Source organism: Haliaeetus leucocephalus, unplaced genomic scaffold (assembly GCF_000737465.1).
Source record: "Haliaeetus leucocephalus isolate CR32 unplaced genomic scaffold, Haliaeetus_leucocephalus-4.0 Scaffold373, whole genome shotgun sequence".
Lineage (NCBI taxonomy): Eukaryota > Metazoa > Chordata > Aves > Accipitriformes > Accipitridae > Haliaeetus > Haliaeetus leucocephalus.
The window spans coordinates 8,643,034-8,667,442 of NW_010972809.1; the positions used below are offsets into that span (position 1 = coordinate 8,643,034).

General features: G+C 35.5%; 1 protein-coding gene across 1 annotated transcript in view; it reads right to left on the reverse strand.

The window, feature by feature from the left end:
- EXOC2 (exocyst complex component 2) overlaps positions 1-24,409 on the reverse strand; it is a 135,240-nt gene that overhangs the window by 24,480 nt on the left and 86,351 nt on the right. The window contains exons 17-23 of the mRNA XM_010573290.1: positions 23,622-23,683; positions 20,885-20,965; positions 19,858-19,917; positions 18,928-18,989; positions 17,951-18,017; positions 15,829-15,945; positions 11,734-11,875 (exon numbers count right to left, since the gene is read on the reverse strand). Coding sequence (XP_010571592.1) covers positions 11,734-11,875; positions 15,829-15,945; positions 17,951-18,017; positions 18,928-18,989; positions 19,858-19,917; positions 20,885-20,965; positions 23,622-23,683 — 591 coding nt within the window. The remainder of the gene's footprint in view (positions 1-11,733; positions 11,876-15,828; positions 15,946-17,950; positions 18,018-18,927; positions 18,990-19,857; positions 19,918-20,884; positions 20,966-23,621; positions 23,684-24,409) is intronic.

Consider the following 24,409-nt stretch of genomic DNA (forward strand, 5'->3'; position numbering starts at 1 on the left):
CATATTTATCCTATTTATTACAGTGAAGGTAAGAACTTGCACTGGCTTCCAGTGTTACTATTTCATAGTTTTTCACTTCCAAGACTCACTGAATCCCTACAGCATTTTGAAAAGGGCATGAATTTGAAATGAAGAATGTCTTTGCATGACCTGAACAATAGATCCTTAAAAATTGTTCAAGACCAAAATTAACATTTGGAAGCTATCTGGACTCAGGAGTGACCCACAATAACTGGAAAGCTTAAGATTTTTCACAGTTCAAAGTAAAAGCTTTTAATAATTTTGAATTACTTCAACCGCTTAACAAGTCCAACACTATAATTTCATCCACACATCAATAAAGTTTAAGTGTTTCATTAAATTTAAATTGCTATTTGTCATGTAAAGAAATTTTAAGCTAATGAAATGCTTTTTATTACAATGGATCTGCTGTACTGTTAGAAGTCTATCATATTTTCCCACTTAAAAAGTAAGAGTTCAAGGGCTCGATAACTTGGCTACAGAGAAGAGACGCTCCAGGCTGAATTTTGTATAGAAATTTTGTATAGAAAGCTAGGACTGTTTGTTACACTACAGTTTTCAACTTAAAAACACATACGCACCCCAGGGCAGAAAGTGTTACTGAAGCACCGAGCAGACAGCTATTTTCCGACTCTGCTAGTCTTGCTGTCCAGTGGCAAGGTACATCTTGGAGATTGTATTTTCATCAGTGTTTTTAAAATGTCAATAACTACAGCATCTTTAACTACCGCACACATTCAGGGATTAGAAAATAATCATTTTTATCACTCCTCTTTCATCTTGAATTCAGTATTGTTTTATGCTTGACCATAAACCCCTTATGTAATATTTCAAACCATAACCAAGAATGTGAACTGACCAATGGGTTTATTTAGTAAGGGCATCAAGGCTTTTGGACCTCCCCTGCCGAGTTGTCTGGGGCAAACCCCAGGTATTTTAAGATGGTTCTTTGCATCTACACAGGTGGTACAGGGGGTACTGTAACACTATATGTTGTGTAGCTCTTGAAGAATCCTCACAAGACACTAAACACCTTTATCAGGGAAGAACACACACCGTTACGGATTGTTTCTAACTAGTACCGACATGCTAAAGGTCAACAAGACAAAACAATTCTCTTAGCACAACGGTGTGAATTATAGGAACCACATAAGCAGCTCCCTGCACAGACAAGTCTGGCAATTTTGACACAGCTGAGTTTACTTAGACCAAGAGCAAAGTTTTAACTTGGGACTTCCCATTTAAATATCACACACAAAGCTCTCATCCTTCATAATTTGAGCTAGAGGACTATGACTTAGCTACAAACAGCAGCAGACAAACCTCTCCTACAGGTTAACCATTAGCCTTACATGACAGCCACAGTCACCTACGAGTAGGTAACAACACACTAAAGTTTCCCAAATATTAATCACGATCTCTAAATGCTTCTTGACCTCACAGTGCTCCCATGCACAGTGTCTTCTGAAACTGTGACTATGACCTCAGTATGATCTAAGAAACTCTTCCCCTGTTTACAGTTCCACAGTTTCTACACAGTAGTGGTTTGCCTTGAACCCAACTTTTAAAATGGATGCCTTGATTTCCACAGGATCTTGTTTGCAGCACTGACAACCTCAAAACAGGAAACGTAATTGTATGCATTAGCCAATACAGTATGAAAAACACAACTGTTCCAAGAGAGCAAATACATTTAAATACAAAATAATAAAAAAAGATAATCCTGCAAATGCATTTAATCTCTCAGCAGACAAATGCTGTATAGTAAAAAATTAGTTCCGTCAATACAGAAGGCCAAGACCCACACACTAATTGACTGCCATGCAACTGCAGTGCAAGCAGCAATGCCTTTGGAATCTGGCTAGAGACTGCCAAAGGGACTTCAAAACAGATCTGGGTACAAGAGAGCAGTCCCAAGATATTTTAGCAGCAAACACTACCCAACTAGATAGTCAGTGAGAAATAACGAAGCATCTACAGTGAGCACACCTGTGGAAACAAATCTTTTTAGGAAGAGACTAAGCACAAGCTAAAAAACCTAACTAGGGAGTGTGGGACAGACCCGATACCACAGTTTGGGACTACAGGTAATTTTACTTTTCGTGTGACTTTCTTTCCCGACTCCACTTGTTTCATTACACCTTGGTTTGTTAAAGATTGCCGCAGAAACTACCCTGAGCATTACCAAGATAATAAAAATCTAATTTCTAAGGGTAATAAAGGAGCAATCTAACACTGAGCCCACTCAAACACATCATTCACAAACAAGGTTTTAGGGTTTTTTTTGGCTTGTAATCAAACAAGTAATCAAATAAAACCAAATAATAGCAATAGTGACTATTGACTTGGAGTTATAAAATTTTTGATTTTTATACTATGACCTTAATCATACCTCCCTCACCTCCCTGGTCTTCAGTTCTGGCTCCCAAACCTATCTGAAGCATCACTGAGTTCTTCCTCTCCCACCCTTCCATCCATCTATTCCTATTCACTTACCCAACCTGCAAACCCAACCTGTCAGTCCTCCAAAATTGTTTCCTGTCTCATTCCAGTAACACAGGGGCACCCAAAGTAATCAGTAAACCAAACAGTAAACATTAAGATGACATTTGTGCCTATCACATGCAAAGTAAACATGAAAGCATTCACTATGCCAACAAGTTAGACCACTGAGTATTGGTCTGCTGATGACATGATTTATTACTACTTACATTTTATTGAAGGGTTGGGGCAGTACAAAACTTGTGTGGATGTCCCCTCATTCATGCATGTAATAAGGGGTGCCAGAAGAGGGAAAAGCGATGCTTGCCCTTTCTCTTCTATGCACTATCATTGATTCCAATCCCCAATTAATCTGCTTTGAGCAATGCAGAGATCAGATGCTATTATCAAAGACACGTCACAAAAATACTAAATAATATTAAAAGAGGTTAACTGTTTCTCAAAGAGCATGCTTGAGGCTCTAAAAAAAATATTTAGGCTCCCTTGTAACAAAAAAAAGGTTGTTGACATTAACAGATGTCCACCCAGAGATGGACTGCAAACTAACACTGCATGAACTAGAAAATGCTGAACTGATAAGTTTCCCAGGTAAAGATCGAACTGGCCTTTGAAATGCCAAACTGGAGACAAGTATGGTACAACTTCCTACAACTGGACAGACAACAAAAGAGACTTCTGAGTTGCTGATAAGTAAATCCTCTGGAGTTGCAATAACTATCATCTCATTTAGGTGTTAGAGTGACTTCTAATACCATCAGTTAGAAAGGGTACGTGAACAGACAATTCTCAAGCTACAATAAGACCAGGAATCACAGCAAGACTTCTTTTTAGAGATACAAGGCTTTTGTGCTCATGCTTTTCCCACCCCTGAAGCAATACAGATGAAGCCTGTCTTAGGTCTTCAGAATTTTCACATAAATATTTTTTCTCCCCTATCATATTATTTCCATTTTTAAAATACACCCTGCTTTAAATAGGTAATTTACAAATTTGCTGACTAAATTTTGCAGGTTTGAGAAGAATGCAGGTATTCCAACTTTTAATGAAAAATACTGAAGACAAAATGTTTTTGGAGCTTATTAGCAAAGCATACATGGACATGCCCGCAGGAGGGGGTTTGACAGGTAAAGCCAAAGAGAACCTAGGAGAGAAATGGATGACAGTCTAGCACACAACTTCTGGTAAGCTTAATAGCAGAAAACACTATAAAGCAGAAAGTGTGAGTGAAGGCAGACACGTGCAAAGCAAAAGGAAGAATAAGAAATAAAATAGTTAAGTTGCAGATGAACTACAACTGCATGCTTGCACATCTGAAGTCTAGAGTCTGCTGAGACCAGCCAACAAGAACCTCGATTCAAAATTAGCAACAGAAAATCCTACATACAGGAAGTGTGTGGAAGCACAGGAAGATACCTAATAAAGTCTACATGCAAGTGCAGCTCAATATGTGGCATATAGGGACTGCAAAATGCAATGTCTCTCCAGGACAGTTTCTACTGGGATTTCCATAATAGTCAGAAATTAAAGATAACCTGTCAACAGATACTACAGGAAACTGGAGAAACAGTTCCTTCTCCTGTTCTCATCTTTTGTAACTGTTTCCAAGGACAGAGAGGGTATCATGTCCATTCCATTTCACCAGCTAGAATGATCCTTAATATTTATTCAGACACCAATGTAATATGTTAAAGAAATCTCACTGTTGTCAGAAGTGAGAAATGTAATGAAACCTGAATGCCTGAAAGTGAAATTGAAGAAAAATCTGAGGTTAAAATGAAGTTACACAAATGAAGGTATTTTGAAACATGCAGTGAAATTTGTGCTTATATTTCAAGCAGCAAATTAATTTTTTTTTTTACAAAATTAATTGACAGGCTACAATATGATAACCCTGACTTCAAAATTTTAGTACATGATTCTACTCTGCGAAGAGCAGTAAACCAAATGCAAGAACTGCAGTCATGCAACACATGGATTGTTACACTTGCTGGTTGAACAGGTCATTTAAGGACGTTGAAGTCAACTCCTCCTAATAAAAATTTGGGGTTTTTTTGATACAGAACATAGTTAATATTTCCCTACTATAATGACAAAATATCATTTACTAATGTATCTTGCAAATGCAGCTAGTTTGAATGAAAAATAGTGTTTTTTAACTGGAGTACTTAAAGAGTACTGTGTATAAGAACACTCTGGTCCAAAAAGTTTCTCCACAAAAGCACAACACACCAGCACAGATACACAGCTGTTTCTTCAAGTGCTGATTCCCTTTTGTGCAGCATTGTGTTTATGTGGTCTTCTCTTTTTTTTTTTTTTTTTTCTTTACATGTCCCAGCTGAGCTTGCTGCAGCTCAGTGCTACCAGGATGTAGAAAAGAGACCCAGCTATACTTTACACTTACCTGCTCGGGGCAGGGGGAGGTGGGGAGAGGAAAAAAAAAGCAAAAAGCAAAAAAAAAAAGCTCACTTTGTTGCTGCAGTTCCTAGCAGTTAAAGGTGAGTCCTGTTTTCAGTAGCTAATGTTGGCACTCTCACCAACGCTGAACCCCCTGTGCACTCTAAACTGCAACCTGAGAAACACTGCAAGAAAATGAAATACAATGGCATACAACAATGCAAGAATGCACAGGCTGTAAGACATGTAAGGCTTCAGCCTGTACCCTCTACTTCTACTCCAGTAGCTAGATGAAAATAACTAGCTAGTAGAATATATCTGTGACTGTGTCACAAACAGTTGAAAAAACCTGGCATTTTGAAACAAAAGCAGCACAACTGACAAGTCCTTTAGCAACTTTATTTGCCAATGCAGAACACTTTTTTTTTCTTCTTAATATTATGGCATTTATTTCTTATATGCAATAGAACTGCAAAAGCATCACTGTTTCTTCCTGTTCACATACAAAGACTAACTGGCACGTTATATCCCTGCATCTAAATAGCAGAATTTGGCCTTATTAAAGCATAAAAAGGCAGACAATTCCTAAACACAGGACATCAATAGTTTGAGATCTGTTGGAGTTCAAACTCATCTACATCTAGTAAGATAACTCTGAAGCCATCCATTTGAAGTGTTAGAAGAAATCTAAAGGGTTACAGAGATTTCAAACCAAGCTATTTTGCACATTTCAGTCAAAAAAGTAATTGCCTATTTCTTAAAAAAAAAATTTTCTACTATATCCAAATGTTTTTAAGATGTAAATGCACTTGTCATCTTTCATGTAAGCAGGGTGCTGGTGCCCCAAATTAAACAAAAGAAGAAAAGTTAGGGTTGACAAGTATGTCGCTGTGTAACTACAAATTAAATATGCCTTTTGATATTTCATTTTTAACTGTTGAGTACCTTTTCATCAGGCTATTGCCATTAGAATTTTTTCATTATATTTTTAAGTTAGACAAATAACAGATAAGAGACATGACAAGTATATCAAATCTGATTTAGCAGATCTGACGCACTTAATCTTTCACTGTAACAGTGGCATTTGATATATTTGAAACGTTTCAAACAACGCTCCCTTAACATGCCAAATGAGAAGTTCAGATTTAACTCTACTATATTCAATTTATGCCAAGTACAGAATGAGTATCTAAAAAACACAAACAATCAACTTTCAGCTGAAAGTGCGAAATCGCCTGAAACTTTCAATGCAATGTGAAATTTTAAATGCTACAAAAAAACCCAACCCACCCCATATCTGACACCACTAGTGAAACACAGAAGGCATATATTTCAAAAAGATTGTTAGACTAGTGTCTGCAACTCTGTACACTGTAAACTTTCAGTGAACGTTGGCTAGACTGCACAGCAGCCAGCATTTCAAAAATAATTTATGAAGAGACATCACCATATCTGAATTCCTCAGAAAAATAAATGAACACCCCCCTTTTTGTGTGGTAAACAAATCCACACTTACCATAGTCTCAAATTTATATAGTAGTTGTATATGTAAACAAAATATAATGAAACCTGCCACATTATTAAAAATAATCTCACATTTGCATGCAAAAGCTCAAATTAATAATCTAAAAGACTGAATGCCCACATACAACTATTTTTGCTTGTACTACACAAATTTCAGTACAAAGAAATCTTTTTCTATCCAAATTCAGAGTAACACAACCACCTTATTCACCCTCCAAAAGACTATAGGCTTAGAATCCAGAAGAGATCACAGAGCCTAATTTTGTTCGGTGACTAAGACAAAATATATGTGTTTAAATTCTATTTTAAAAAACCCAACAAAACACAACCTACTACTGAAAAAGAAGAATGAACACAAACGAACAAACCTTGTATGCTGAACTAGCAGATTGACCAGTATATACAAAAAAATAACCTAAAAACATATTCGGCAACTGATTAACATTATGTTTCCCATTATTTCTTTCATCTCTTTTAATTCTGTTAATACCGTAGATTAAATTAGAACAATGTTTCAAACAAGAAAAAAGAACTAAACTAGATTGCATTGTTTCTGCATGTTAAAATTAGTTTTTGTTGTAAAGACTCAGAAGTCAACATTGAAATTAAAATGAAAATTTAAATGAAAGCTATTTATTAACAATAAATGTAATTAAGTTAATAATACTGCCTTCTAACACCAGCAGTCACACCTTAGATCAAAATAAAGGGGCAAATGTATAATTACACTGTGTACAAGTTCTTTCTGACATTCAGAACTTTCATATTGAAAAGAGCATGTATGTTGAAAAACTAAACAATAAAAGTTTTAGTACACAGACTAAATTAAAAATTGCCCCATGCAAACAATTTGCCCCTCCTTATATTTAAAATTTTAACAAAAACCATATGTATAAGTAAATATCTGATAATTGCAGGACAATTACCTATGTAAACAAGGCATATGCTTTTTCCCCACTGACAGAAACGTGGTACAAAACTTTAATATTATGTATTTTTCAAAGCTTGCTCAAAAGGCAAGCTTCTTAATTTAATTCTAATTTCTTCTTCAGAACTGTTCATTTATTACAGTTCTCCTCATTCTTCTATTTTCTCTTCTATTTCCCCGTGAATTATATGATACAAGGAAGTACTGTCCCCAGTACTTACAGACAGATGACTGCAAAGTTGCCAATGGTAAACAGATTATCAAGGTTTTTGGATAAGATTTTTCTGAATATTCTATACATTACAAGACTTTAGGTAGTCAAATTAAGCATGAATGTTCAAATTGACAGGAGTCAAAGAAGGCATTTTAAAGATAAAGACTAAAATGCGTGAGTTATTAACTTGACATAGAAAACCCTGTGGAAGCAGGGACAGAATCCTGCCTCCACTTTTCTTCCCCTCCCAGATGATGCTTCACTCCCTTCTCAAACTCTGTTAACAGCTGAGGATAGATTTTTGCTTCTAACAGGTCCACTTAATAAAAAACCCAGTTTTATCTCCAAAACAGCCTCCATTTCATGAAGCGAGTCAAGTCTACCCACGTGGGAAAAAATGTTATTATTTAAACATTGCATTATACTCGATTGTCTTTGTGTGTTTTTTTTCTGTACATAATTTTTACTGACACAGAAAAGAAAGCAAACAAAAAAACCTAGAATGGAAACCAGAAAATTCTCCTACTGCATTGGTCTATATGGCTCAATCACAGAATTAGCAATAGATATATGTAACTTCTGTATGGTAGATTTATAGGGATTTGAGTCATTTGGCTGATGTTGTAGACCTTGATTTTTGTAGCCTTGATTCTAAAAAAGAAACAACGTTGATGGCATCAGCAAGGCAAAACATTTAGGCCATTGTGTTTCTCAGTGGTGCTGCCTAAATATAGCATGTAGCATTGCCTGTACTGTACTATAAGTGTATAGTAATATATACATAACTTCTGCCAGCTATACAAAGAAAGTGATCAGTGACATTAATAGGTTGTCATCCCTACAGGACAAAAGTGCACAATTGAGTGGATTTCTTCAATGACACTGCAGCTTCTGATAAGCTCACTGGTCTAGTGAGTATCAGACCTCTCTGTCCTTTTATTTGCACTTCAAGTCTGTCTCTTGTTTGTGTAAGTCCCTTCAATCCATTTCTGTGTTAATTCTATTTCTAAATTCTACCCTAATTTATGTTTCTACCTTTCTCATCCAGTCCTGGTTTCCCCCTTTGTTCCACTTTCCCTCCTAGCTTGATACCAGTCTTCATCACAAGCTTTTTGTTCCACTCTGCTCCCTCCCTTGCAGTTACCTTATTTTCTACTAGCATTGGTATCCTCCCCATGAACAATTCCACCTACCCAAAAGCATTACCTCCCTGAGGGTCCAGATCAGGTGTTCTATTTTACTCAGGCTTTCAGCTTCTGCATTCTGCTTGGTAACAGCAGGGGGAGCATCGAGAAAGGAGGACTCGCTAGTGCTTGACTGGTACGATTGTTCAAAACCAGTTGCAGCCTTGAAGCTCTGGGCAGGACTAGCAACACGGGAAGTTCATCATGAGAAAATTCTTAGTGTTATTCCTAACCAATTCCCGAGTATTTTCATACTCACATTTTTCCAAAATGTCCTTTGCAAAAGCTATATCTGCGACATCAACATGCCCCCACACCAGTCAAATTTTCAATTGCCAGATGGAATGCTTGAAAGTTTCAGACTGCATCAGGGAATTTATTTGCCTTTTACCTTATCTTTTAAATATGGGCAAATTGATGTCTTTGCTCTCTTCTCTCCTTTCAAAAAAAAGAACTCTTCTTTCCAAAATTTGCCTTTTTACTATCACTAGTACTATTTGAAAGCTAATGCAGAAACACCATGTAAAATTACTTCAGGCCAGACTATTATGTCTTGGCGATCAGGCCTAGCCGTATCCACTAAAGAACATCAAAGTAACTGTCGTTATGCAACACTACACATCACTGATAGTACCACAACTGAGGCCTCAATGTTTTGCCTTGCCAAGTCCATTAACTTTTTTTCTTTTTAAAATTAAGGCTACAAAAGTCAAGATCTAAACCAGACAAATGACTCAAATCAAATCTTTAGATTTTCCAGTCATAAAGATTACTGAAGAACAGATAATATTTTCTACTATACAAATTACTTTTTTCCCCTCAACAAATCAATGTGTCGATCTTTAACAAATCCTTGTGTGAACTGTGTTTGACTCAGTGACCCACTCCCAGTCAGTCATCTGTATGCTATTTTAGTTTAATAAAGTAGATATTTTTCATGCTGGACGTGGAGATGAACCACAAAATAGAGCTTTGTTTGTTTCCGACGAGGAAAATAAAAAGATAGTATGTCTACTGCAGTACTAACTGCATCTTTGGGATTACACAAGGGTATATTTTCTCAACTATAATCTTGTACAATTTATTGTTGTTTGTAAATACTAGTTTATTAGAAAAAATCAATTATATGCTTGCGGGGTGATTTTTTTTTTTTTAATTGAATACTGGAAAAAGTCAGATTATCATATGCCCCATGAAGAGGTGTTTTGTCCCGTCCCCCCCCCTCTCCCCCCCAGCCTTTTTCAATAATGAAGTTCATCTACCTCCTCCAAGAGGCAGGCTTTCCCAGCCACTTACTAGTTTTATCTTCAGACCATCAAATATTTTCAGGGTCAACTAACCATTGCTATAAGCAGACAAACTGAAGGTACTCAAAGTTACTCTTTTATACCAGTAGTCAAGAGGGTACATTTGACAGAATTTATCCATCAGACAGATAGTTCATCAAGGTGGAGAAGCATGGAAGAGGTGACCACATGTTCCTTCTTAACATGTCTAGCTTGGGGATTAACAAAAAAAACTCCCAACCAACCCAAACGACTTTTTTACTACTTCGGATTGGCACCTCTTGGCCAACACTATGATATGTAACCCTGAAGAGGAGTCTCTAATATTCACCATCTTCACTTTGATTTTTGCCAAAAAGTTGCAGAGAAAATACATAAAACCAACAATAAATTGGACTAAAGCACAGCTCTAACAGAAATTCAATATTCCCTTTAAATGAAAAAATACTATAGAATAATCCTACAGGCAATGTGAGTCTAGTAAGTAGATCCCAATGCACTAGGATCAAGAAATAAGCACATAAAAAGCTGACACAACTTCTTTCTCTTTGTCTTTGTTAGCTGGTGGGAACGCAAACATGCCAAACAAAAACATACTTCAAACATGATGAGAAGTTATGTATTATTCAGATTTAAATTTGAATGTGCAAGATTAAAATCTAAGTTATTTCCGCTATAAACTGTATCAGAGCATATATTCTGAGCACAAACGAAGTAACAAAAGATAGAAGAGACACTGTTCTCTAAAGTAATAAGCCCTAAAATCTTTGTGTTTTTCAGGCCCAGCGAGCGAGCACTGCAGCCTTTGATTCACAGATTACAAGCGTGCTTCTTGTACCTCCCTATCAAATTTTAGAAGTACCACAAAATTTCTACTAAGCTTGATGTATACAACTCTACGAAGCAATCAAACCAAGAAAGTACAAATTGTCATGTCAATCATTGATTTACTGAAAATTAATACAAGATCACCTTCAAAATACTGTGTACTATGTTACTGCAACTAATTTCTACTTGGTATTAACCAGGCATTCATGTGATAAGTGATTTAGAAGCATTAGTTTTAGATATGACAAATTAGATGTTCAGAGAACCTAAATGTTAAGATGTGCACAGTATTCACTACTTATAAATGAGTCTCTTTTTTTTTATTATGCTTCCTTAAAACAGAGGCTCTTAAAGCACCTAAATAATGACTAACATCTCAGTCATTCCAAATACCTTATACCTGCCCTTTTTCAATGGTTTATCATTCTTTGCTGAACTACTGTTATAGTATGTATTTTCTCATAATTTTACCTTTTCAGAACTGTAATTACATCTATTACAAAAGTAGCCAGATTCTTTGGAAAAAAAATCCCAGAGAATCTCAATGAATTTCCTAAGAAAATAGCAAAGATGTCTTTCATAATTCTTTCTATTATATATAAGCAATGAAGCAAAATAATCACAAAAAACAAGTATTAAAGAGATTATCAATGATAAAAGCTGCTTTAATCATTTGGGGGTATTTGAAAAATGATTTAGGAATTAAGTAAAGTCTGTGAGAAAGAACTTATAATAAGAACTTGTCAAAAGTTAAAAACACAGATGAGAAAAAAGTTTTTAATTGTACAGTATATTTTAGCTCCTATCAATCACTGTTAAAATAATTTCAGAGTTTAATAAGCAGATATTTACCTGCTGGAACAAGACAATCTTTCCAATCAAAATATCCTGCATAAATGCCAGGTTCTAATGACCCAACGATCGGATCTGCCTTGAATTCAATGTACATTTCAAACAGTCTTTGATCCAGCTCTTTCAAGGATTCCATACTAACCTAAAAAACAAAACAAAAAAAGGGAGAAAGAACATAATAAATAGTCATTAATTACAAGAATTAAATCACATACCCAAAAAATTTACCTCACGTCTTCTTTAATTTTTGGTAAAGAGTAGCAATTACTTACACATTTCAGTTCATAATTGCATATATAAAAACCTAGGAACGTCCATATTATCTGTCCATCCTACCCAGTATAATTTTTTTTTTTTTCCTGATTGTGCTCAGCAACAGACATTTTTGGGAGAAGTCCAAGGAATGCCAAAGCAGGCAGATCACTCTGTAATTATCTAATGGCAGGATTTTTTTTTTCCTGCATGTCAGGAGGTCTTGATCTTGCACCAAGTAAACAACTGAATTTTGTTAATGTTTTAAAATATGCCCATAATAATTTCCGTCCTGAAACATGAATATTTTCATCTAATACTTAAGATTTATCAATTGTAATATTACAATTTCTCACTATCTGCTCTATATTTGAAAAATACACAGATTTATTTAGGAGTCTCTGCCTTCTGAACCTGTACATGTGAACTTCCCCACTCTACTTCAAAGCATATCTGTACAACAGATACATAAGCTGCAACTCACCAACATCTGCAGAATTTTCTCTTTAGCAGCTCTCTGTGCAATTTTTAGTAATTCACACAACCATACTGAATGCTAAAGGGATATGCAAAGCTTGTTTATAGTATCTGAACAACTTTAGATTTTATGAGAGACCTTATTAAACATAGGTACCCCCTGTAATTATGAATTCTAAACCAATTCTGGAACACAATGTGTATCATAAAATGTTAAAGTAGACAGTCAGTATCTTAGGATGGTAAAGGATGCTAAATGCAAATAAAATGCTGAAAATATGTGACTTCTACTTAAATGTATTTATGTTTATAAGTAAGAGCTTAAGCAATAGCAAAGTAAAGCTTTTAAACTAGTACTAATTTTCCTCAACCATTAGGGAAAAAAGCATATATATGTGTGTGTGCGTGTAGGGTTTTTTTTAATATATATATACACATACATATATACACACATGTCTAAGTGTACATACGTGTCTGTATATCTGGTAATCTCCAGAAGCAAAGGTGTTTAAAAGTGAGGAAGAAGGCAGGGCTTTAGATCAACCCAGGAATTCAGAATAAAGAAAGAAAAGAAGAATACCAACTCTTTATCATTCCTTCCTAAATATTTAATGCTGCAAGCTGCAGAATAAGGGATGAAGCTTATTCACTGCAGGGATGTCTCTAAACTGTGTTCTCCTCTGGCATGCCTATATTGTTAAGTGAGGAGAAAAAGGAACTGCAATATTTGAGTCAGGAAAAGACAGACAGATAAGCCTTCAGGAATGAGATCATAAGTGCAAGGGAAAACAGAGGTATTACTGAGGTCAAAGATGCTGCCGGATTCAGAAAAGCTGGGATGGTGAAGTTGGTGCTCAGAAACAAGACACCACCACTTTCCTGCTTTTCTCTCTGATGAACCTCCTTTAATTTGTCACAAGAGGATCTATATCCCAAAGATAGGATTTTCATAAGGCACTGAGAATTCGGTCCCAGGAGAACATCAAGGCCATTTTCTTCTTCTTTCCCTTCTACCTGACAGCCTGTTGACACTCAAGACTTGAAGAACACCACCACACTAAAAAAATGTACTGAAAACTCACTCTTTTTCCCGTTACACAGGATCACAGAAATGTAAACTTGGAATGAGTTTCAAGACATTCTGCACTTCAATTTCTTATGATTGGGGAGAATAACTATCATTAGACCATTCCTATTTAGGTTTGAGCTAGTGGGAAAAATAAAGTACAAGTTCCAGTGGGGAGTCCCTGCAAGCATGCACCCGTTCAAAGAATCTGTGAACCAACTGCTTCATTTGTCCTTAACTAAGTGTTTTATAATTAAGTAAGTCCACCTTCCACGTCTGCAGTCATTCAATACAAAAGATCATCTGCACATTCAGTAGAGGTTTTTTTTGTTTCATGCGAGTCCTTTTCAACCTGTTTCAAGTTCAATGCATAATTAACATAGAACAATTCATCTGAATGTTATTTTGAGCCCAGGATGGGGGGCTGAAGCAGAGTAAAGGTCCTCAACAACTTCCATTGTGTACACCCATTTTCCTGACTCCCAAGTAGGGTAAATGCTCATAAAAATATACAATTCTCTCATTGTTATCTTTCTGCTGTGAACTTCCCTGTAACTACAGTTTTCAATTCTTGTATTAAAGCCATTTTGAGCCTCCATCCTAGTAATCCCTCTGCCTCATCTAAGTATCAGAACTGTGGAAACAATTTTATTCAGAAGCTTAATCAATAAGCCAGGATGAATGTTACGGTATACATATTTTTTTTCCTCCACTTACTAATTGACTAAACTGATGACAAAAAGTTGAATTTAAGAACCTCCACAGAAAAGCACTTAAGAGTTATGATATTCACCAGTAATTATATTTAATTTCTACATAAGTATGTGCCAAGATGGCATGTGCTAAAGCAGAGTGTAAAGTTTGGCCATTTTATGTAACTTTGTATTTGGCACACTAAGAAAAATGGAAGTAACAACCATATAGAATGTAAGGAAGTTTTCTTGGTTACCATTTTATGATTTCTGTATTTTCAGAATATTAGATAATAATGATTTCCCTTTTAACAAAGGCAACTTTAAAAAAAACCCAAACAACAGATAGTTTTTACCAACATACTACAAAATTTACTTTAAAATTCAATTTTTGAAGCTAATAGAATTTAACAGTCTAGTTTTGTTTCAGTCTTCTCAGATAAAAAACAAATCCTATTTTTCAAAAACACAGAACAAAACACTGAAACAATCAACCAACCCCTCTAAACTTCTGTGAGCTTCTAGCCTCTCGTAAAATTAGTGAAGGGTTCAAAAACTGCCCTCTTAAGATAACTATCTAATTATCCAAATCCTCCCTAGCATTACTGATTGATGTGTCCTATATATGCAGTGCTGCACCAGTCCGCACTTTCAAAGGGTTAATGGATTTGAAATTAATCTGCAACTTCAACATTTGAATTTCATCATTTATAAACCTACCAGACTTTTAATGGCAATACTTTGATGTGGCTGTACGAGACAGTGTTGAATACATACATAGCATACGTCCTATTTGCTTATATAGGCAACGCTAACTGTACCTAGCTGAACTCTCAGTTGTCTCAGTAGCAAAGAACGGCAATATCCAGAGCAATTTCGCATACTGTACTAACTATACAAACCATATCAACCCCATTTAAATGCTATTCAAAATTACTTCAGCTACAGAAATTCAAACAACATTCAGGCAGAATGGTACTAAGGATGTACTACATAGTAGAAACATCAGTTCAAATGAAATATTGTACTCTGTACTGGAAAAGATAACATTTTACTTCCAACCAACAAATGTTTCTGGAAATAAACTAGCTTTATGGTCCTAAGGATTAAGTCACAACATTTCTCATAAAAAATGATTAATCTTTACAAAAAGGCAGGAAAATGAGACAGCTACTACCGCCCACTTTGACATTTTCGTTCTTTGAAAAAAACACAACACACAACAAAAAAAACCTGAACTAGTTTATGAACAACAGCTATCAGTAACGCAGATTGCCAGATGAAATAATTTATCAAGTATATTTCTGAGATAATGATCTTTTATTCTCTGTATTAAGAAAACACAGTGACATTAAACAGCTTTACTATGAAATCTGATAAGCTTTGCCACTGAACACACAAGTCCTGAATAAGAGATCACATTTTCTGTATCAGCTATTTAAGCCTTATAGGAACACATACAACCATATCATTGTTGTTGTTGCATCCAGCTGATGCTTAGAGTCCTTTTGGCCATTTGAACACTTGCACTTAATTTCCACAGAAAGTAAAACAAATAAAAACTGTTTCCTTCAAGCAATGATACTTCATTCCAGTGCTCTCACTTACTTGAGTTATTTTTTCAACACCTTGAAAGCCATGTTTCTCAAAATGTTCAGCTATATTTAGGAAGGTATGACGTTCCAGATAACGGCAGTTACTGAGAGCAATTAAAAGCCTCTGTTCCTAAAAATTTGTTTTGAGAAGAAAGAGTATAATAGTTAGAAAAAAGAAATATAAGCATGACCAATACTGTAAATGTATAGTATTTTATTGACTCTCTGCGTGTGATAAATATGCTGATGAATAAAGTGGAGTTTACAAATATTTTTGTCAATAAAACACCAAGAACTGAGTGACTATCAGGTATGATGATTGAACATGTATGCTTTTTCTTACAGGATCTGGAGCATTCACTAGAATAGCTGTGACTAATACAGAATCGTGGTTAAGACTTCTTTACAAAAATTGGGTTTGGACAGCTTTCCAGGAAGCTGTTTCTGGCTTTTAGTTTGTTTCAAGAAATATGCTAAGAATTATGACCATCATAAAATTAACTGAAGATCATCTTCACTTTCACACAAAGCTGGCTAAAACATGGGAAGCAAAACAGGTACTGAATGAATGCACTCACCCATTCTAAAATACTAGAAGGTTCAGGAGTACATAATATAACTTCTGCAGTTAATTTGAAAAAAATTCTAGGTGGTTATAACTTATCTCTGTTCTTCAATGACTTTTTTAATTACAAGGTCAAATACATTCTGAAGTTGAGATAACAGAATTGCCTTTCCCTGACCTTGGTGCAAAAAGGCGTAGCTTCCAAAGAGACAAAGAACCAAACAAGACAGAACTACTATTAAATAGATTTGATCTTCCCTCTTCCCCTCTCCTTCTCCCAATGGGAAGACATTTTTCTACCTCAGATGGAAGTTGAAAATCAACACCAGCAAATACTTGGAAAACAAAGTTATTTGGCAGTGAAATAATCATAATAGTGCAGATCTGATTAAAAATGGTGTTGGCTTTCAGACCCAGAACAACTCCTGACGGTTTTGTATGCCAGTAATATGATGACTAGTATTGAGATGTGCAGTTGCCTACTACTTTAAGTTATAATCAGTTGGTATACAGAGTATTCAAAGAAAATGAGAATTTAAAAAATACAGTGACAAATCTTGCTCTGGTCACTCACTTTCTCTGTTCTCATTACTCAGTCAGGAAAGAGAAGATAAAGTGTTGATTTACAGAAAAAAATTAATACGATACTATGGAAACCAAACATTGTCTAAAACTGTTGATTCCTTTTTCTAATTTAAACATTTGTACCTATGACATATGGGAGGAAGTCACAGCCCCCAAAAGTTACTTTATCAACAATGAATATCAAAATCTATGTGTGCAAGAATAAAATGATATAAAGAACTAATTGTTATAGTCTGCAATTCAAAAACTTGGCCTGATTTGGAAAGCTGTGATTCTTTATTCTAGCAGGAATGCTTATTGCTCTTGTAAATGAGGGTAAGCTATGACTTCTGACAACATTTAAAACCTGTACTAAGGAATATTAACTTCACAAGAGGTTCTCACTAGGTTTCTTGCAGGGAACAACTATATTTTTTCATCAGCCACCGGACTAGAAGAAACCACATTAACCAAAGCCAAAGTGTCAAGTATATTAAAAACTTTTTTTCCAACTTCCTAAATAACAAACCCAAATCTAAACAAGCCAAACAAATAATCAAAACTTACTCTCAGTAAAGTAATTTTTTTGGTGAAAAACTACATGACTTAATATCTACATATTCATGGGTTTTAAAAAGTAACTAATAATCAGATTAGTTGTTATAATTTAAAACAAGATGATAAATCAAAAGTCAGTCTTAACACCAGTGCTATTTTCACTGATTTCAACGATGCCATTTTAGTTTCTGAGAAGGACCTGGTTTCAAAATAGTCTTCGTTAGTTACCTTAAGATGGTATGCTAAGATATCATAAACAAAAAGAGCCTTATATCCTTGTATTTTCTTACACTTATATACATATTAGGAAGTGCCTCTAGAATACAGAATTTCTCTCTAAAAAAGGAAAACAAAAAACTGAAACACTAAAAAAAAAAAGACCACATTCCTGTAACTTTGGGAAATACTAAGTTTCACATCAGCTTTTAGAAACAGAAGCCAAACTTACTGAAGAAAGACTTGAGTCTTCATGAATGCTTCCAAACAAATCTGGAGATGAAACATCAACTGAAAGACTAGGAATATTGTTTCAAAAGTGAGTAGTATAGTGCTTTTGATTATCTGATACATGGTGGATTCAAATGAACAGTTGTAACATAAGACCAGAATCTTATTTCAAGCCCCCTCACACTAGATAATAAAGCAGCCCACATTGCTCAGTTTTTCTAAGATGTCCACAAAGCCTGCAGGAGCTTTGTGGAGAGACAGTACTATTCTAGCTACGGACCTTTCCTTCTTAAAGCATTTCTATTTTCTATAATTTCTCTGGTTTGCCACAGGTTCCATTTTGTTTTTACATCTATCCAGCCAACAGTCATCCAAACAGCCAAAAAAAAGTAGCATTAGGAACACAGTTAATTTGCCTTTTTCTAAGGCGTATTGCAGGTACCACTATTTGCCAGGTCTCTGGCTTTTCACAAATAAGTGATTGGTACTCTTGGAAACTCAGGCTATTCTAACTTGTTTTGATCTCTAAAGTAAGTAGCTCATAAGCAATTATAAAACAAACAAACTTTCAAGAATTTAGCAGAAATACCAACAGAACCAGTCAAAATAGAAGGGAAGAAGAGAAAGGCAGGGGATGTTTCTCCATAACTAGACGTTACTTAGTGACAAGAACAACTCATTCCATGTAAGGTCATGTCAAAAACAACATACCTGCTTCTACAGCACACAACTCCTGTCACTGATTAAAATGGTGTAATACCATATTCATTATCTTGTACAATATTTATTACATGATGTTACTCGATTGTTTGGCATGAAAAGTATCTGCTCTTATTTCAAAGCATCACTAACCAGAGGCAAAAGTATTCACAAGAAATATGAAATACCAGAGGGGATAAAACCACACCACCACTGAAATTTGAGACTTGTACCCACAATTTCAGAATATTACACCTAGGTCCTATTTATTTTACTTACTGTGCTGTATCTATGTCACCATCAGGTTTGGTGCTCAGTTGTTCCAAACAGTCTATGAAGACCTAGGAAACAATAAAGGAAGATCTACATTTTCTGCCAGAACTAAAAAAAATTTCTTAAATTCACTTTTACTACAGTCAATAGAAGCAGAACAATCATCATCACCTTCCGTTGTCTTAAAACTTACATAAATACAGTAACATTTCAGTTACATCTTTTGAATGCATAGTTTCCACTTTATATGCATCACAGTTTACTTGTAATAAAACACAGGAGTTTTTAATCCTGCTAAGTGATTCTCATCATGCATGGCTAAAATTATGCAGTCATAATCTACTGATTTGCAAAGAAGGCATTGTTAATAGTTTTGAAGTATTCAATCTGAACAGTTGATCCCAAGTAAACATTGCGGAAGCAGCACTAAAATCCATTTGTTGCTTTGGCTCATGATTTCTTATTGAAGAGAACAATAAAAATGGTTCAAAAGCCTAAAGCATGCTATTATCTAATTTCAGATATATTTTTTAAAAAAATCGGACTTTGTTACAAAGAACATTGGTTTCTGATAGAAAAATTAAAAGCTAGATCTTCAGCTGATGAAAAACATCATTGCTCCTTTTACTGCAGTGTATCGATGTTAGATGACATCAGCTCAGCAAGCATCTCAATCATCAGTAAAATCTTGAACAGTCACAATCAGTAAAATACTTGAATATGTCACTTATGCTCTGAGGATCTGATATTATCAGATTCAGCTAGTAAGCTGTACACACTTTTAAAGTCAAACATTTCTCAGTATTCCAGAGCGTATCAGAGGAATAACACAGTCATCAACTTAAGCTACCTTTTGGGAGGTGGGCAGGGTGGAAAGCACACATTTTTGTTGATCACTTGTGTTCACAATTTCGTACTTAAAAGTGCTCAACCTACCTGCATGATCCCAATACTTAGCTGGCACACATCCTCCTGTGTTTTCTGCTGCTGGAAAACCTGAAGATGCAAGCATAATATTTCAGAACACCTTCTTGTAGCCTTATTCTCAAGGAAGGCCTGAATAACCTATCCCTAAAGAGATGACACAATTATAGGAATGGCTGCTGGGACACAGTGTTTTCTCATGGGTCATCTTCAATTTTCCCCCACCCTAAAAACGGGGAGAGAGAATAGAAGCGCCAATAAACAGTCTGACAAGCATGAGGAGATAACACATCAAAAGGACATAAGTCCCAGTAGCTAGTACATGTGATATGTATCATTGCTGGCTAATAGAATTGCAGCAAAAGCTCCCAGGATATTCAAAGATCTTTGGACCCTAACAAGAAGGATTCACCACGCACTTAAGATTCTTTTGAATTAGTTCATTAAGAAACTAGACAAGCTAACCATAAAAATTGAAATAGGGGAGGAGAGAGAAACAATACCCATACAGAGGGACCCAAGGGACTTTGGAAAAGTGTTAAAACTTCCTTAGATCACTGAAACCTGAAAGAAAACATCAGTATCACAGTCAATTTGGGTCTCAAGGTACTAAGTGGATCAGGACAATCAGGACTCCTGATTTAGAATAAAGTTTACAGAAGTAAAAAGCTGAATTCAAGTTCTGTGAGTAGTTTGGATGGAACAGTGAGTGAAAAGTAACCCTAGGAATGCCCCCCCCGCCTTTTTTTCCCCCCCTCATGTAAATAAAGTCACATCTACTGCTATCTGAAAAATACATTAGTAACTTTTTTTTTCAAAAGAACAGCTTAAAAGATTTAAATATAGGTCCAGTCTGCCCCATACACACACGATTACCACTAACAAAGGAAACACACAGAATTCTAAAAGCTAGCAGCAGTGAAAAGGGTGTACGTGGAAAAAAAAAAATAAAATAATCATTCTCTGAAAGGTCTTGTTCTGAAACCCGATAGTAATTTACATAAAAAGAACAAAAATAAAAGCATAAATCAAAACTTACACTGGCCTCTCCAGGTTTGCAGTCCAGCACAGTTTTAAGAGATTGCAAGGAATGGATAATGCACTGTTCAAACTGGGATGGCTAAAAGGCAAGTGACTTGTTAGCTTTAGATAAGCATGTCAAATGTATAATACAAAAATATATAAAAACTTCCATGCCATATGGTAAGCTCTTTATTTCCAAATTATCCCAAATGGGGGGGGGGGGGGGAAAATCCAAATTCATATATTACCAGAGGACCCTTTTGTAGTGATGTACTTCTGTACTTAAGTTCTCTACAGAATTATTACCATGGACCAATGTACTTTTTTTAATCTGAATGAGAGCCTTCTACATCAAACAGTCTCCTCTAAAAGGGTCATGAAAGATTTTTATAGCTTGTTTGTGGTTACATATATTGACAATTACATTATAGATGCCTGTGACACCCTCCTTCCCCCCCATCTTGATCTAAGCTGGGATAGAATTTCACCTGGGATATCTGATATTTCTGCATTTTATTTCAGTAAAAGGTGTCTAAGAAAAATGGATTGAAAATGCTTTCAACATGGAGGAGAAAAAACACTGGTTTGGGAGGCTTTTTTTACCTTCAGGTTTCCAAACCTGAAGTATGTCTTGTATCAATTTCACTCTGAAAGTGCAAATGAGTTCACAACATCAGAGTCATTAGTCAGTTTTTCCTTGTCTTTCTCTCTACCCTGTTAAGTCACACTTTTTTTTTTTTTTTTTTTAATTAGGCAGGAAGCTGTTGTACAGGGGTGAAGTAGAAAGGTGTCACTACCCTGGAAAAGAGGGACATCATCCTATTGGAGATGGACAAAAAAAAAGCTATTAAGCCCTGTAAACCTGCTTTTCATCCAGTAGATGGTTTATGGCATGTCAGCAACTTTAGGCTTAGAAATAACTTTTATTTCTGTAAATGCTGGGGTGGAGGTGGATCACGAAAGTGATGCCTGCATGGCAACCTGAAAATCATGAAAAAAGCCACTAAGACAATCTGTATTTATTATTTTTGGACCCATTTAAAAGAAAAAGAACAGCACTAAAGGGCTGCTCTTTTTTTTTTTTTTTATTTCCGCATAAAAAACCATCACACCTCAGAAGAAAGCTGTTCAGATGTGTTAGTCTTTGGATATTATGAAGCTGAGGAAAGTTGGTTCTGTGCCTTACTCTATCTTTTACCTGGAATATAAATGCTAAAGGGGTTATCAACCAGTATTTCCCTCAAACTTCTAATACAGTTTCTATGTGAAACCCAAAATGTCCCCAAAGTGACTGCCTGGCCCTTGTTTATACTGGTTCATTTTTGCTACAATTTTCGCTATAATATTACCACAATAAACTCTACTTTAGTAGATAAATAACCCTGCTATGACAAAACGTAGTCAACTGCCACCATTAAAATTTGGTATGTCTCAACCACGGTCTCAAAAGGTATCTAGGGAAATGCTGCATAAAAGGAATTAATGGGTGGTTTCTAAATACAAAAACGACTTAAGTAGTTTTTAGACGAAGATGGGTTAAGGATACAGCAAAAGCATAAAGAAATAAAGCTTTTGTGGAAGATCCTTCCTCCTCCCTCCATTTTACAAATGAATAGAGTGAAAAACAGAAAACTTAAGGGACTTGCCCAAGTCAGTGGCAACTGAAACCAAGACCTGAAGCTGTAAATCTGGTTATAATACAATTGCCCAACAATACTCCTTCCTACAATGTGTATATTGTGATTGCTTAATGCCCTCCTACTCAAGTTCAAACATGTATTTATAGAAGCAAATAAGAAAAACTAAAAAAGTCTGTGGAGCATTCTCTTAGGTAATATAGACAAAGCAACTCTCCCTCCCACAGGCCCTTTCTGCTTTCGCAGATTGTTTTTAAGGCACACCTACAACATGCTTGCTGTATTTTAGGCATTACTCATTACTGTTTATTTCCAGAAAGCATCTCACTAATTTATCTGAATTTGGTTTCAAGTCATTTGTTGTTGGTGTGTAGGCAACCTCCTAAATTAGTTGCTTTTCAGTTCAATTTCTCATTATAACATAAAAGTGACCTATTTATTTAGCTACAGACCAATTCCATGGTAGTTTGCCTACTAAGTTATGAAGCATTTTGATGTGAACTGAACTTGTTGTGACCTCAAAAATAGTTTTTTATTTCAGTAAACCATCCCTAAAATAACAGGCTTAACAATGAAAGTTATTGTTCATCTCAGCAAAATCATGCTAGAGGTCAGCAGTAATTACACTGATACATTTAAATAACCCCACTTAAGGCAGAAAGTTATGCTACATATCTTGATGTCCAATTCTTATTTATTTTTGTCTCTCAATATATGGCACAAATCTGCAAACTTTTATTTATGCTTCCCCCCCCTCGTTTTGCACCTTCAAAAATACTGCTGTCTAGTAGTACCATTATCACTTAAAGTTATTGCAGACATAATAGTTTAATAAGTATAAATAACAATTGTGGAAAAGGAAGAAAAAAATAACTGCGTTTGGTGATGGGATATGTTAAGAGTGTTGTAAGTAAGTAACCATACAAACAAAAAAATTTCATATTTATCTTCCTATATTTTCATGTTTTAATAAAACTATAGACACCAGTATGCATGCATATAGGCAAAGTCCAAAATAATTCAGTTTTTGGAAAACATAGAAGCCAGTTTCATTACACTTGCAAAAAGAAAAAAACCAGCAAAGAAAGTGCTTACAAGACACAGAAGTATACCCACCAACGATGTCAAACCTTCATTGTCAACAACCCAGTCTTCCTTTTCAGCCAACCTCTTTATATCTGTAAGACAGAGCAAGAGGGGGAAGGGGAGAGAAGGAGATGGTATTCATTTTCATTATTAAAAACTCCTTGAACTTGAAAAGATAAACCACAGACATTGGGACTGCAATGACTAGGCATACAAGCAAATAGCACTAAAAGCTTCAAAGCTTTCAGCATTCTCAAATGACTAAGAATGGAACTCATACATGGTATGCTGGTGACATCACATAGAGAAGCATATCTATGATACATGGCAAGAATTGCCTGAAGCACATCTTTTACTGGAAAGCTTAAAATTAAAGGAATATTGTGAAGGCTTTGGGTTTGTTTTTATTTTGTAAATTTTTAATCACAACATAAAATACTGCATTTAAGAACCCAAGTCTCTAATACATTATACTCCAGCCCTTAATTAAAAATGAAAGAACAACTGCCTATCATTTTAACAAAGACAGAAAGGACAGCATATAATTCATATTCAGTAACTATAAAAGAGGCACACAGTCCCCACTCAGGGTCAAGGATCCATGGTGCTACACTTTCTTAAAAAATACATGAAGGTATATGCAAAAAGCACTCTCTTCCACTACCCAGAAGGTGCCAACTTCTATAGGCTTACTGAAGCTAACAGGAGCTAAGTCAGGATGTGAATCCAAAGCTCGTGCACTGTAAACAAAATTCCTCTAAGGACGCATGCACTCTGTGTCATCGCTTTGGGGGGGGGGGGGGGGGGGGGTCTTGTTT